The following is a 14,503-nucleotide window of genomic DNA, read 5'->3' on the forward strand; positions in this document are numbered from 1 at the left end:
CAATGAAAATATAAACTAATCTAGAATGGCTTGAAGAAATATTTTAAAAAATTTTCAAAATACGTTACGTAATGTACGTACTACATATAATAATAAAACATATATAATTTATAAGGTATGTATGAATAGTTTTGCAAGTATCTATGAAACATAAACTGCAATGTTATTTATTTAAAATATTCACTTTTTTCTCAATAACTTAATAAGTGGAGTTAAGCATCATTTTTTGCCTCTAAATCAGAATCCTTCCAAGATCCTTAAAATTCAAATGACAGAGCTCTAGAAATACTCATTGATATGTTAGAGCTAGCTAGAGGACAGTGGTGCTGTCGGGAAATGTTTAAAAAAAGAACAATACTTGAAAGTTTTGTTTTTGTAACGTTTTTGCTTTAATGCGCGAGTATTCGACTTAAAAGATAACCACTTAAAATTTACATTATTACCGCCAGGTTACAAAATTTTAAGACTTCATTTTGCACAAGCACAATTTTTGTTGTCGCTTTCAATTTCATATTAAAGCGTCTTCTCGTTTCTCCCAGTAGTCGTATGTAAAAATCTCGATGCTGTGCGATCTTACGAGACCCATAGAGTTGAGTTCCAACACGAGTTTCCTTATTAGATGGTGTCCAATTTCATAAATAGTTATGAATTGATTAAATTTTAGAAGCCAAGACTAAACAATAAATAAAATAATTAAAATTATTCACGATACAGTAACAATGCAAAACCATTATGCGCACAAGTTAGTTTTTTTGCTAAGGCTTTAAAATGAATTTCTCAGCTAAAAAATACTCAACTGGATACCATGCTAAGAAGAATTCGCACAGGCCTTATAGTAGCCGACACAATGATTCTGTCGCATAGCGACATGATAGAATCCTGGCATGTATTCATAGAATAAAGTAGGTAATGCATGGCAGATACAATGCGCAAAACGATGTCGTTTACTACAAATGGCAGGTGATCAATGAAGAGTTTAACAAATCGAAAATCTCGCAAGTTGTATAATTAAAATAGTTATTGCAACGATGTCAGCTTATTTTCTCTAGTCACCATTTCAAGACAATCAAAGTTCATATAAACGCGTTTTTATGACATCCACGTTAATTCGAAGTTAAAACAAATTTTAAGCTGTTCGTATTTGGATACTACTCATTTGGCTTGTACGATTTTAAAATGCAAACTGTATTTATAGAGGAAAAATCATTATGATAACCACAGGTGGTTATTGTTACAACTCATCATTCTATTAAATAGTCAATCGGACAAACGCGAGTATTTATTTAAATAGTCGTTATACTCTGAAACATCCGCCTACTAAATCAAAGATGTTTAGAATGAACTCAGTCTTTATAGTTGGAGGGACTTTTTTCATGCATTTGGACAATTCATTTATTGATTCATCATCGATTGATGCCGTCTGTAAGGGAGGTGACTTATATTTGAAATAAACTTACTTCTGTTTTGTTTCTTTCTTTACTTTTTTTATAAAAAATCTGTATACCATTATATTTTTGCTGAACCATTTAACCAAGTCAACAGATATTTTCTTACAAGGTTTTTTCTTTGTTTCGAATGAAAAACCAAACAAGAATTTTACAAAAAACGTTTTTAAATGATTTTCGTCTTTGCAGATCTGCCCTACGGCTTGGAATTTGCAATTCAACGATACCGCAGCACCAAAAAGCCCATACTAATTTCCATAAAGTGGCGAGTTTTCGAAGCTGAGCAACACCTGATTTATATATATATATATATATATATATATATATATATATATATATATATATATATATATATATATATATATAATGCACAGTAAAATCGGGTTGGTCTCAGCTTTGAAAACTCACCACCTTATGGAAATTAACATTGGCTTTTTGGCGCTGCGGTATCGTTGAATTGCCAATACATAACTGGAGATGAACGGAAAAAAATCGGTGCCAATATATCGTTAGACACGCGATTAAAATCGCTTTCTCACTCTAGTTCATTAATTCACAATATAAATTACTGATGTTTGTTTTTCCATTAAAACGTATAGTAGAATTGATAAGCTGAAAGCAGATCTGCAAAGACCATACGCAGTTAATAATGCTTAAGAAAGTATTTACAAATACATCGCAGAAACGCATGTAAAACTTGTTCGCGCGATAATGTACATCTTACGCAAGCGGATGGTCTCTTGACAAAATAACTCAAAATTCGACGAGTTCTTGTATTCATTCGATAAATCTAGGATAAAATTTCTTTATTACTCCTCCTAAAATCGACTCGAATTATTAATAATTTTCTCATACATCGCTGTGCGCCTACCACAACAACATTAATTACATTTATTTAATTAATCACCTAAATGTAAGAGATACAGTAAGCGTAATTATCTTTATATATACAATTCATCTGTTTTTTTCCATGTTTTCCTTTCCTTCCGTATAATCGAAGATCCCCTACGCTTAAAACGTTCGCAACGCCTTTTTGTTTACACCATTAATTATGTGGCTGGCACCGGACACTTCCTTTTAAAAAATTCATGTCGCCAAAACACAAAAAAAGCTGAAATAACTACGTAATCGATTTGTATGACATTGCTAGTTAAATTAAAATCAAATTCAAACAACCTTTTGCAAGTTTTCTCTCTAAATAATTGTTTTCAACTTGAAAATTTCAATACAACAGATACCGGAAGTGCTCATTTATAACCATGTAAATGTAGATTCGAAAATGTGATAGTGGACTTATTCATGACATATCTTCAAAGCCTATCCTTTGTTTTACTCTGCAATAAATAATCGTAAAAAAGGACCTAAGTATTTGATTCTGTTATGTCATTATGTAAAAAAAGTTTGACTAACAGAAAAAATGCTACACATCGTGACAATATAATTGTACAATTTGTTCTGCAGAGCATTAAACATCAAACTCTTCCCTGCTATTCTAACTATGGTTTATTTGTTACAGTTGCATCAAAGCGTTAATGCATGCGATTAATGAAACGTCTGATCCTCACAAGATTCACGAAATAAAAAGAAAATTGTTTAACGATCTTCTTTCTGTTGTGAATTACGTAAGTCCTTTTAACAGACGTGATAAGCTGTACAAGAAACAGATTAAAAAAAAATTGGAAGCAAATAAAAAAGAGAGCGTCGCACCAGCCCTGACATAATTTAAACTAGGAATGCAAAGTCTTTTATTTCTTTTTTTCTACTTCATTCTCCCGTCCAATTTTCATTTTCATTTACACACATGTTCACATTTACACTTTTCAGAGCTGACATAGGCTTTCGTTAGCAGGAGCGTACAATCGTTACGTAGAAGAAGAACGTATGTCTTTAGATTAGACAATGGTACGCTAATACCGTTTAATACGAATAACTCGTGTACATTCAGATTTATTAATGTCACTGTTGCTTTTTATTTGACCACAAGGATGGATTCTAATTAGATAACAAAAGATAAATCAGCTCCTGTAGCCAGAACATTTTATCAAAAAAAATCTAGACATTGAACGAATTTAAAATATATACAAGTAAAGCAATGTAAGCTAAATCAACTTTTTAAATGACCTAGTTTTTTTGTAATTAATTTCCTTTACAGTAGGGAACAAACATTTTGTTTCTAAACTAAAATTCATCCTTTTGTTAAATTTTTTTGCAATAAATATTACTCTATTTTTGTAAAGCGTTATTTTTGTATAAATCCTTCGCATCTACTAGCATGAAAGACAGGAGTATGTTGATATACCCGTTGTGTGCTTTTTAGGTCCCAACACAGGCGCTATAATGAGGTTAACCGTCGACTAATTGAGAACAATTCAAAATTTTTCAAACACAATGTTAATAATATATACAAGGATTGTTTTTCATGTGTTTTTTTTTATGTAACAACAATAAACTGGAAGAAATATATACTTGAACATCTTGCTTATCATTGATATTCAATTACTGTGATAAATTAAAAGTTTAATTATCATTAAATATTGCATAAAAACATTGTGTTTCAAATTTTACGTGATAGTTCACAATTACTGAGATAGAAGTAACGTGATTCTTCTACGTAACGTGCGTCACCAACACATATTGTAGCTACTTAGAAAGATAAACAAACTGTTAATAATTTTTGCGCATTAACTTGTAGAATTTGATTGTTAATTCGAATACTGTTCAAGTTATTAAGGATCATATCATATTTCTCGTTGCGAGCGCACTATATCGTTACTTCGATCTAGTTTGTCATGAAACGGTTGTACAACGTGTCGCTATAAATGTGCCTATTCATACCACGATTAGCGTCGGAACAAGTAGTCTGTAGCCAGTGCCAAAATGAGGCATGCATTGGCAAGGTAAGGTTAGCGAAGCCCCCAGTGACGTAATGGTAGCAACAGGGGTGCAGATAGCAGGCATCATGTCACTTCCATTGCCAACGAATTTGCTTTGCTAGCTCGTACCAACTGCTGTTGCTGTGGTTTACCATCACATGGTGAGCTTTGCACTCCATCCACTTCCATGTCCAACCTTTCACTGCAAGATTCACAACAATTTTTTAAATATCCAATTATTGATGCAAAAATCCTATAGCATGAATTAGTTAAAAAAATCGCTAAACATATAATATATAATTCTTTAACGTCATTGTAATTATTTTATATATTATAAAAAAATTTCCATTGTGGGGAGTTTTTGGAAGACATTGTTTAAAAAATAGGGAACGGACATAGTTCTGCTATATACATATAAATACTTATATACAGTAGAAAATAGCATAAGAATACGTTATGCATACATTTTTTATCTGATTTAATACCACTAGGCCCTAATATGATTAATTAAAAATTCTTATGTTTGAGTAGTTTTTAGAGCGGCAGCTCTCCAATATGGCGGCTCAAAGGATAAAGACCTAACCTAACGTAGGGCATTTGAGAACATAAATTCAGTCATCATGAATCTATTTTGATTTTGAAGCATTATCTCTCATCTCTATTATGAATTTGGAGAAAACAATATGGTTATTTTATGTATTAAAATTTACATGCGTTTATGCATCCATATATATTTTCATCCTTCGCGCCGCCATATTGATCACGTGAGCTCTCAATCGTTTAAACGTATCATTAGGAAACCGAATTTTCAAAACAATATTACTTAACAAATATTGCAGTAAAAATCGTGACTCTTGTACTTTTATGTAAGATTTATCTTTAACTATATTTTAAAATAGTATATTACGATACATGTGACTTAAGGGGCTGTCGGAGGAGCAGCCGAACTGTGCCGCAGCAACGTCCAAGTGGCGCTGCGGTCAGGTGGCTAAATCCCAATTGAACAATAAATACAAAAGAACCGCGTACTTAAGAAAAAAATCGCTCTTTAACGCCCTTCGTTTTATCCTAAAGTAATAGTAACTCGTGCAAAACATGGTATTAAGTGCATATTTTCGTCGTAGAATTAGAATTACGATATGACCTATCTAGGCACGGTGACTGTATATAAATTCAAGATGGCCGCTTGTTCGGCTGCTCTATTGCTGTAACGTAATTCCAATACTACGTCAAAAATATGGAGTTTATACCATGTTTTGCACGAGTTACTATTACTTTAGGATAAAACGAAGGGCGTTAACGAGCGATTTTTGTTCTTAAGTACGCGGTTCTTTTGTATTTATTGTTCAATTGGGATTGGACCACCTGACCGCAGCGCCACTCGGACGTTGCGGCGACACTTTGCGGCTGCTTCTCCGACAGCCTCTTAAACGGCCCATTATTACACGGCGTGTAATAATGGGTCGATTTGAGTCACAAGTATCGTATTAGTACATTACGATACGTGTGACATAAATGGTTCTTTTTTTTCGCTACGCTCGGGTGCTAACTGCGCCGTGTAAAACTGAACGATTTAAGTCAAGAGTATCGTATAAAATTTTATAGCACAGACTGCTAAAGTCCGCAATTCTCGCCTATTCGTGACTAAAGTAATCCTTATTTGCACCGTGAGGTTAGCAAAAACACGGTGCAAAAAGGAATACTTTAGTCACAGATAGGCGTGACTTAACAGAGGATTTTAGCCACACTGTGCTATAAAAGGTTTTAAAAATCATGTCTGTTCCCTATTGTACTATTTGTTTTTATAAAAAAAATAATAATAATAACAAATAAAAGGTATGCATGATAAATGAAACTACGTTCAGAAATTTTGTTTTAAATCAACTTTACCCAAGTTTTTATTCTACTATAAACAAGTAAAAATGCATTTACCATAAGTAATAAAAAATAGCGGTTCAACTTTTTGAATTCAATGATTTCAATCATTTTCTTTTAACAACCTTTACCTTACATGCATAAAAGGAGGGCTTTACATGCACTTATTAAAAAAGTACAGTGTGCAACAAAAGCGAGGGTAATTTGTAGCTTAGACGAGATTTTAGAACTCGTTTCCGTCTCGGGCGCTTTCGGCATCCTCGACTCCAACTTGTGCTACAATCTCGCTCTCGCTGTACTAGCTCTTTTCCTTCTCAGTTGCACAATGTACAATTACTCTTCAAAATTATATCAACACAAGGAATAAATTTTTAGTTCAAAATTTCTTTCATAAAAAAGGCATACCTATTACTATTAAGCGTAATTTCCCCGGACGTCGGGATTTGTTGGGTCTGATTTTGAGTTTGCTGCTGCTGTCTAGCTAGACTGGCAAGCTTGCTGAGGTCTGGCAGCAAATTGGACGGCGGATGCTTCTGTGGTAGAAGTATCGTCGATTGGTTGTTCACAGTGTGAGTGCTGTTTGATAAACTTTTAGAGTTATGCAAGTGAGTGACAGCAGGACCGTTTTGGTGACCATTACCAAAGTTTGTAATTGTGCCACCACTACTGCTAGTTGTCGATCCCGTTGTACTAAACACTTTGACCACCCCAGTACCACTGCTTCTGTTATTAGTTGGACTAGTCAGTGACTTGGACAGTATTGAGGCAGCATTGCTATTATTTGGCAATTGTCTATGCTGTTTAGTTTGATAATTTGACTGAGCCTCATTGACACTTATGCACTGTGTAGACACTAATGTATTTGCAGCTGTTGATTGGTTGCTTGTACATAATGTTGACAAAGCAGCAGAACAACTTGAAGTATTTACACTATTAGCACTACCACTGCACTGCGGCCGAATTCGTGGCGCAAACGAATTTTCGCCCGTTGGCAAAACTAGGAAACGCGAGCATCCTAGTTCGTCTGTCCGCCAATCACTACTGTCCGATGGCTCTGCACTAGTACTCGCTGCAAGCGCCAAATCCAAGTCTGACATAGTGTCAACCGAGAAGTATTCCGAAATATTGAATTCAGACGTAAAAGGTGGCTCGTCGTCCATGCGATCTGGTTCTATATCAACACAAATAGACGTTGCCTCTGGTGGGAAAGGAAACGGAAGCGGCTCAGGCCTTGCGCCAATTGTTTCCATTTCCGAATCACTGTCACTACTTTCCTCACTGGGACTGTGTTCTGATGGAGGCGGTGTCTTGGGTCGAAAGTGGAGCCTGCAACAAGAAGATGATGATTTTTTTTCATGTTTCGGGTTTCAAGTTGGATCAATTTGTTAGATAGATTTGCATCATACCAATCTTGTTTAATTCCGGTCATCGTTGCTGCAGACGCTGTTGCATCTGCTTGGACTGCTGTGTCACGCTTTGGTTCGTGTATCGTGAAATCTAAGGAAGACCAAACATCATCCATATCGTTTGAATAACGATCGAGTATGACTCTGAAAAACAATGATTTTATTAATTATTTTCAAGCCCAAGTATTTTACATGAATTTTGTCAAGTGAAATTCATACCTGCCGCCTCGGCCCATTCGACGTCGTGCAAGACCAATGCATCTTGGTGTAGGTTTGCTGATACTAGTAAGAGCAAACCTATATCTTTTATCAGCCAAACCTCCTTCATCTTTATCACACCAAGGCCAGTTTCCAAACCCACCTGATACAGGCTGCAAAGGTAAAAGTGATACAGTTAGTAAATTAATGCCGAAAACTTGATCATTTAAAGGGGGTTCTTGAGTGGCTTGAGCATTCGAATCTTCAAGAACTATCAAGATCTAGTTTCTAGAACTTAAAGTACAACAAATCCTTACAGGTAAATAACTATTGTGTCTATTTCGCCGGAAAGCGAATTGGCCCTCATCAGCCGTATCTTCGTCGTCACGGTCCGAGGGAAGAGAGGGTTGCGAGTGAGATGGAAGCGGACTGTCTTCATCCGAGCTAGCCAGCGGGTCCAGCCCGCTTCCGAGAGCCATTCGATTGCTTCGACTTCCACTGCTTCCAGAGCCACTGCGTACACCGCTGTCCTCCAATCCTCCGCTTCGTACATCCGTTTTGTGCTTTCGTTTCTTGTACTGTCTTTTCTCCTTCCTGGGCCCGATAACATCGTCCTGATTGCAAGGAAAATTTTTCATAAATTATCTGTTTCTCAGTATTTATAGAATACGCCGATTGAGAGCAACGTACCTTTCCACAAACTTTGTTTGTCCAATTCTGATGAACACCAAACTGATTTGTGAAGAGTGGTGCAAATGCAGGCCGCGTTGTTTTGAGTGCTGATACTTCTGCAAGTATCTGCCCATTGAAATCTTGCGCCTGATACCTAATAGTGGAGAGTTGAAAACATTAGTACCATAATTTGCAATTGAATGAATGGAATAAACGTCACGTCACTTTGAGAGGATATAAAAATCTGACCTCTTCTCATAAACTTCGATAGTAAGATGTAAGTGTTCTCGTTTCGTTTTTTCTCTTCTCTTGACCATCTCCAGCAATGTGACGGCTCTGCTGAGATCCCTGCGAAGTTTGAGCATTTTTTCGTAACTCGTTTCATCATTTTTACGATTTTTTCGCGTTTGCATTTTTTCCGTTCTTCGCCTGAACGCCAAGTAAGGATTATTGGCAGCAGAACCATGCCGATGTTCTGTTTTCACTGATAAAAGAAGTGGATGTTGCTGAAAGTACCAAGAAATTTTATGAATTTTCCAGCAACAACATGATAAGATTAATACAAGGAGAGCAGGGAGAATGAAACAAAGTTTACAGTTTTCAGGCGCTTGTTCAACCAATAGTCAAATACTGCAATAATCAAGTCATCGTCTTCCTTTAGGAGTGCTTTTGCTTCATTTAACGTGACAACCGTTTGGCCAGAACTCTTTTCCAGCCTATCCATCATTTCCTCAAATTGCAACGGAGTCAAATCCATTTTGCGGCTTTGTGTGCCAACCCACTTTTCGTCCTCCGAGTCCATGTCGTAGTCTGGAATATCCTGCTCCATTGCAAAGGCTATAAATTACGCACACAAGTGCCATTAATTAGTAAAAAGATCGGCTATCCTGCATCAGAGAGTAGTTGCTGCTGTGTACACCTACGTTGCATGTGTATGAGTTGTCGTGGAAGCTTGTAGTCCGCAGGGTATATCTTTTCGTAGGAATCGACATCTGTCAAGCTTGTCACTTCCGGAGTGGGAATGATCAAGCCTGAGCATATTGCCCTCTGAAGATGGTGTTCCTGGAAAAGATGAATAAAAAAGGAGCTGAGCAAGACGAGCAGAATAAAAAAGAATCATTTTGATGCAGGGCAATGAAAGCTGAATGGGAGCTGGAAAGGGGCAGTAGCGGAAAGGAGCAGGCGACAAGCGAGCGGGCGCGCCACCTGGCGAATGTTTACGGGAGACATTGGCTGGTTGAGATCGGTGAGCTGAGCAAGATGGCGGAAACGAAAAACATGCTTGTAGCGTTGCTGGCTGGGCCTGGGCACTTACGCTTTCCTCCTCCTTTTGCATGCCGCTGGGCATTTGCGGCACGGCCCGGTTGATGGCCGAGTAGTCCGGAAGGTCGGGAAGCTCCTCGGCCATGTAGATGGGCATGGGCTTGGCCGCGTCGAGGGCGCGCGCCCTGAACGAGAGCTTGCTCATGGCGGGCGAGTCGCGTGTTGACAGTGGCCGTCTCGGCGAGAACTGACTGCGCGGGGGCAGTCGGGGGGTACTGGGGGGGCCTTTCCACTAGGCCCGAAACACTCCGGCGTTCGGTCTGCTAATGCTGCTGCTGTCGCCGCCGCTGATGCTGACGCCGCCGCCGCCGCCGCCGCCGCTGCTGCTGCTGCTAGAGCCAGGGGCCGCCGCGGGCTCAACGCCACCGCCGCCGCCGCGGCGCGCGCGCTGCTCTGGCTGGCTGCTGGCAGTGCTGGCTGCCACCAGGTCACTCGGCTTAGGGCCTCATCCTTGCCCGCTCGCCATTGCGCCCGCAAAGGCAACACGATCACTGCTTGCGCCGCTCCGACTTTTCACTTTGTTGAAAGCGTGTTTGCGACACACGGGCCCTGCGCAAAGCCATCATGGCCGACGCACCAGCCATTTGCACGTTCGGCCATGTCCCATAGCGCGACGCCCGACTCGGGGAGCCGCAGCCTGGCGCCGCAGCGCCACCAGCGTCGCTTTCCGGCACTTTTCCCCGCGGTCCGAGCCGTTGTCCGTGGGCTGCGCCCCGTGCACGCGCGTGTGTAGCTCCGAACTGGACTGCTGGCGCAGCGCCTCTCGCGGTCGTGCTCCGGCGTTTCTCGGCTCTCGCAACCTCGGCGCAGCGGCGCTTGGCTGATGCGCAAGATCGACTGCTGGGATCTCACTGGGCTGCGCGCCACACTCTCTTTCTCTCTCTCTCTCTCTCTCTCTCTCTCTCTCTCTCTTTCAGCTCCGGACTGCTGGCGTAGCCGCACGACTAGAGCCCGTTCGCACACTAGCGCGAAAACTTGGCAGAGTCGTCGCTTCGCGTCGCTCTCGACTGCTCTTGGCGCGCACTACGGAAGGCGCGCCAAGCTGCGCGGCTGCTCTCTGCTATGACCCCCGCCATCCAGCGCGCGCGAAATCGCTTCTCCTCGTTCTTTACAGCGACGTTTATTTTCTTTTTCACCGGCTGCACGCGCAGAGCTCAGGGCACGTTTGCAATTTCGCTCGGTTCTTACACCTCTTTTCCCTTTTTCGGATGCTGCTCGAATTTTTTTTTTCGGTCGCGCGAGCGCTGCTCTTTTATTTTCTTTTCTCCCCGCGATAACCCTTCGAGTCCACCTCGCGGGCCTGTACCTGTCTGCGACGAGGTGCAGGTTATCACTGCCGAATTTAAATATGCGACGGACTCCGAAATTCATATGACGAAATTTGACCAACGTAGTTTTTCGACGAAAAGGCGTGGATGCGCGCTTATCTTCTCCCTGCCCTTCCCGCACTTCTTAGTTCTTGTCGTCGTGCAATTGCGCCGCTGTTGCATATATGCACAACTGCGCGGCCTGCAATGACGACGAGTTCGGTGTCCGTTTTGTCGGCGATACCACGCTTATCGCATCACCTTCGCGTCGCTCTGCCTCACGTTACGTTCTGCGACGTGAAACTAGGTAATTCGTTATTTATTCTTGCGGCTCTTTGCAGCGCGATGCCTCGCAATTTTGCAAACACGTGCTCGGCCAAGTGGCTTGCTCGTACGTGCGCCAATCAAATGTCGAGATCGCGAGATCACGACCGGGCCAATCAGCGACTGGGCCTGACAAACTGCGCACTCCTTCCCGAGAGCGGGAAATTTAAAAATTTCTCTTTTCACAGGCTCGGACGACAGCGTTCAGCAACTTTCCAAAGCACAGGTCCTAGTCGCTGATCCACATTTATTGATTCCTTATGTTGAGAAACTGCCAGCCACGAAATGGGTGCAAACCACTTGGGCGGGAGTCGAAGAGCTTTTATCGAGCATAAAAAATAAAAATTTGCCGTACGTTATCACGAGATTTACGGGATCGAGTTTCGGTCATGCCATGTCTGAATACGTTGTATCGCAGATAGTCAATTTCGAGCGCGATCAAAGAAAGCAGTATGAAAACCAAAAATGTGGCTTGTGGAGCCAAGACGGGAAAATTTCGAATCATCGACGCATAGCTGATCTCACGATCGGTATCTTGGGTCTGGGAGAAATCGGTAGTTTTAGTAAGTTTTCATGCCTGTCTTCTGCTTATTTATATAAACGTGCTCTTGCACAATTTTTTTTTATGTCTTATTACATTTTTTTATGTCTTGCAGTCGCGAAAATTTTGAAAACTTTCGGCGCAACAGTTTGGGGCATGTCGAGGTCTATATCACCAAAAAATAATGAATATATCGATAGACACATTACAACAGAATTCTTACCAGATTTATTAAAAAGCTGTGATTACATAGTCAATGTAATGCCTTCAACGAATTCCACTAAAGGCTTATTAAACGGCGATATTTTGAAGAACTGCATTGAGAAAAAATCGGTGTTTGTTAATATTGGAAGAGGTTCTATTATAAAAGAATCAGATTTAATCATCGCACTTGAAAACAACTGGATTTCCGGAGCTATACTAGATGTTTTTCAAGAAGAACCTTTAGATAAAACCAGTAAACTATGGACGTTTCCTCAGGTTTTTACAAAATTCATTAATCGTAATTTATTTCTTATCTGTCTACAGTGTAAAATAAAGAATTAACGTTTCATTCAACAGGTTACGATTTCTCCTCATGTATCGGGAATTTCAAGAGCTCAAGATGTAGCAGAAGTATTTGCAGAAAACTACGAAAAATACTTAAGAAAAGAACCGCTAAAAAATTTGATTGACGCAAAACGAGGTTATTAATTAATCTGGTTTTAGGATTTAAATACGCAAATTTAACTAAATATATGTAAAATAGATATTTTTAGTACAACTTTAAAATTTTTCAAATTTATTTATTATGAAATAGTTTTTAGCAATATTAAATGCTTCTAAGAATAGATACATGTTTGTGTTATAAAACTTTCTCAAGTTTTGTAAAAAAATAATAATGAACCCTTTTTGTCAAATTTAAATGATAAATGCTTTACATTTTTTAAACAATAAGTATATGTTTACTTATCCTCTTCTACCGATGTTGATTTTTCTACTCCTGATGGTTCCTGAGCTCCAGCTGCAGCAGCATCTGGTTTGAGACCTCTTATGCTAAGGTCATATACCACCTCTTCAATCTTCTTCACATCATACTTTAGCGCATCAAAACGTTTTCTGAGGGAATCATTTTTCAAATTTAGTAACCTAAACCCAGCATTTAGTTCATTAACAAAATGCGCAATTTCCATTGGTCGATGATAATCGCCGTTAGTTACACTATTTACAGCGAAACGACTCTGAAAATAGAATTTAGTTAGACAGGTTGAAAAAAAATATATTACATGCATACATATAGTAACTAGTTGTCCATACCAATTCAGAAGAAAGTTGCAATAATCCCATTAGAAAATCTTCTAGATCCAGATGAAAACCATCTTCTCTTTTATGTTTAACTAAGAACAGATAATAAAACAATTATCTTCAAGCATTTAATTTTACATATTTCCAGTTTAAAACTTACGTCCTAATATTTCTGCTACTGTTTCTTTGGTAACAAGAACCTTGACTTCCAGATACACTACTAAAGAAGCCAAAAAACATAATCTTTGCGTGACTGATTTCCATTGATCATGATAACGATAATATTGGTCATGAGGTACAATAGCTGCTAACTTTTCATAATGTTTTCGCACACCTTCAAAGAGTTCTCGAGACTTGGAACAATACTGTGCAACAACTGGAAAAATAACAATGCCACAAATAATAAATACTACACGCACACATCATTTAAATTTGACTAGAATAAAAATACTTGCTTATATTTTCTTCAGTATGCTCATTATGAATATTTTGTAAAGTCATTACAATGTCCCTTGAAATTTTTTCAATTTCTTTCACATTGTTGCGAATTTCCTGTAAACACAATACATGTTGTAATTTTCTTTTCTTTATAGAGACAAATAGTTTTAAGCCTGATTCCGCAAGTAATGATTTACATTTTTCAAGCAGTCAAATTGCTATAGTAATAGTGATTTTATTATACTCAAATACCAAATTTTTCAAGTCAATTATTATTGCTATTGTGGCAATGTATGTCAGAATAGGTAAAGTACTTATTTTACAAAAAAAAATTTCTATTTAACATATTTTGTTTGAATCTACAATTTTTGAAATACAACTTAGTGAAATTAAAAGGTAAAACTTGGCATTTACAGTATTTACAAGTTGTGCTTGTTTCCGAGTTGAAATAATTACGTTGATGCTATATACTAATAATCTATGCGTTTATTGTCTTGGTGACAATGACTCGTAACCTAAAAGTAGCACATTTTTTGAAGAAAGACAAATATACATTTTACCAACCTCGCGTAATTCTTGCTCATTGTTTAAATGATCTTGAAATGAATTGAAAACCTCTGCTATACCGTCACTCATATTGTTATAATTTTGGAGTTCTGTATAATGTATATTAGGCCGATCTAGTTTGCAGAAGATATATACGCCGCAAATTGAATGAGTAAAACGCCGGTATGTTTTTCTATATGCATCACTAATCACTATATAGGTATTTTACTATGATATATATATATGTAGCACCGCTAGATGGCCTCACATG

General features: G+C 38.7%; 3 protein-coding genes across 3 annotated transcripts; 1 reads left to right on the forward strand and 2 right to left on the reverse strand.

Annotated features, from left to right (window-relative positions):
- Nucleotides 1–2,317: 2,317 nt before the first annotated feature.
- Nucleotides 2,318–10,983, reverse strand: LOC100123017 (enhancer of polycomb). Its single transcript, XM_031923464.1, has 10 exons — nt 9,785–10,983; nt 9,393–9,531; nt 9,065–9,306; nt 8,719–8,975; nt 8,488–8,623; nt 8,115–8,411; nt 7,819–7,970; nt 7,600–7,743; nt 6,599–7,519; nt 2,318–4,520 (listed from the first exon to the last, which is right to left on the reverse strand). Exons 1-10 carry the CDS (start codon nt 9,935–9,937, stop codon nt 4,403–4,405), a joined length of 2,559 nt encoding a protein of 852 aa, XP_031779324.1. The 5' UTR covers nt 9,938–10,983; the 3' UTR covers nt 2,318–4,402.
- Nucleotides 10,984–11,232: 249 nt separating this feature from the next.
- LOC100123027 (glyoxylate/hydroxypyruvate reductase A) lies at nt 11,233–12,900 on the forward strand. The gene is made up of 4 exons (XM_001606584.6): nt 11,233–11,406; nt 11,612–11,986; nt 12,080–12,444; nt 12,526–12,900. Exons 1-4 carry the CDS (start codon nt 11,307–11,309, stop codon nt 12,655–12,657), a joined length of 972 nt encoding a protein of 323 aa, XP_001606634.3. The 5' UTR covers nt 11,233–11,306; the 3' UTR covers nt 12,658–12,900.
- Nucleotides 12,716–14,466, reverse strand: LOC100123041 (translin). The gene is made up of 5 exons (XM_031923468.2): nt 14,251–14,466; nt 13,704–13,800; nt 13,409–13,624; nt 13,261–13,340; nt 12,716–13,184 (listed from the first exon to the last, which is right to left on the reverse strand). Exons 1-5 carry the CDS (start codon nt 14,320–14,322, stop codon nt 12,909–12,911), a joined length of 741 nt encoding a protein of 246 aa, XP_031779328.1. The 5' UTR covers nt 14,323–14,466; the 3' UTR covers nt 12,716–12,908.
- Nucleotides 14,467–14,503: the final 37 nt, after the last annotated feature.

This window comes from Nasonia vitripennis, chromosome 2, assembly GCF_009193385.2.
Source record: "Nasonia vitripennis strain AsymCx chromosome 2, Nvit_psr_1.1, whole genome shotgun sequence".
Lineage (NCBI taxonomy): Eukaryota > Metazoa > Arthropoda > Insecta > Hymenoptera > Pteromalidae > Nasonia > Nasonia vitripennis.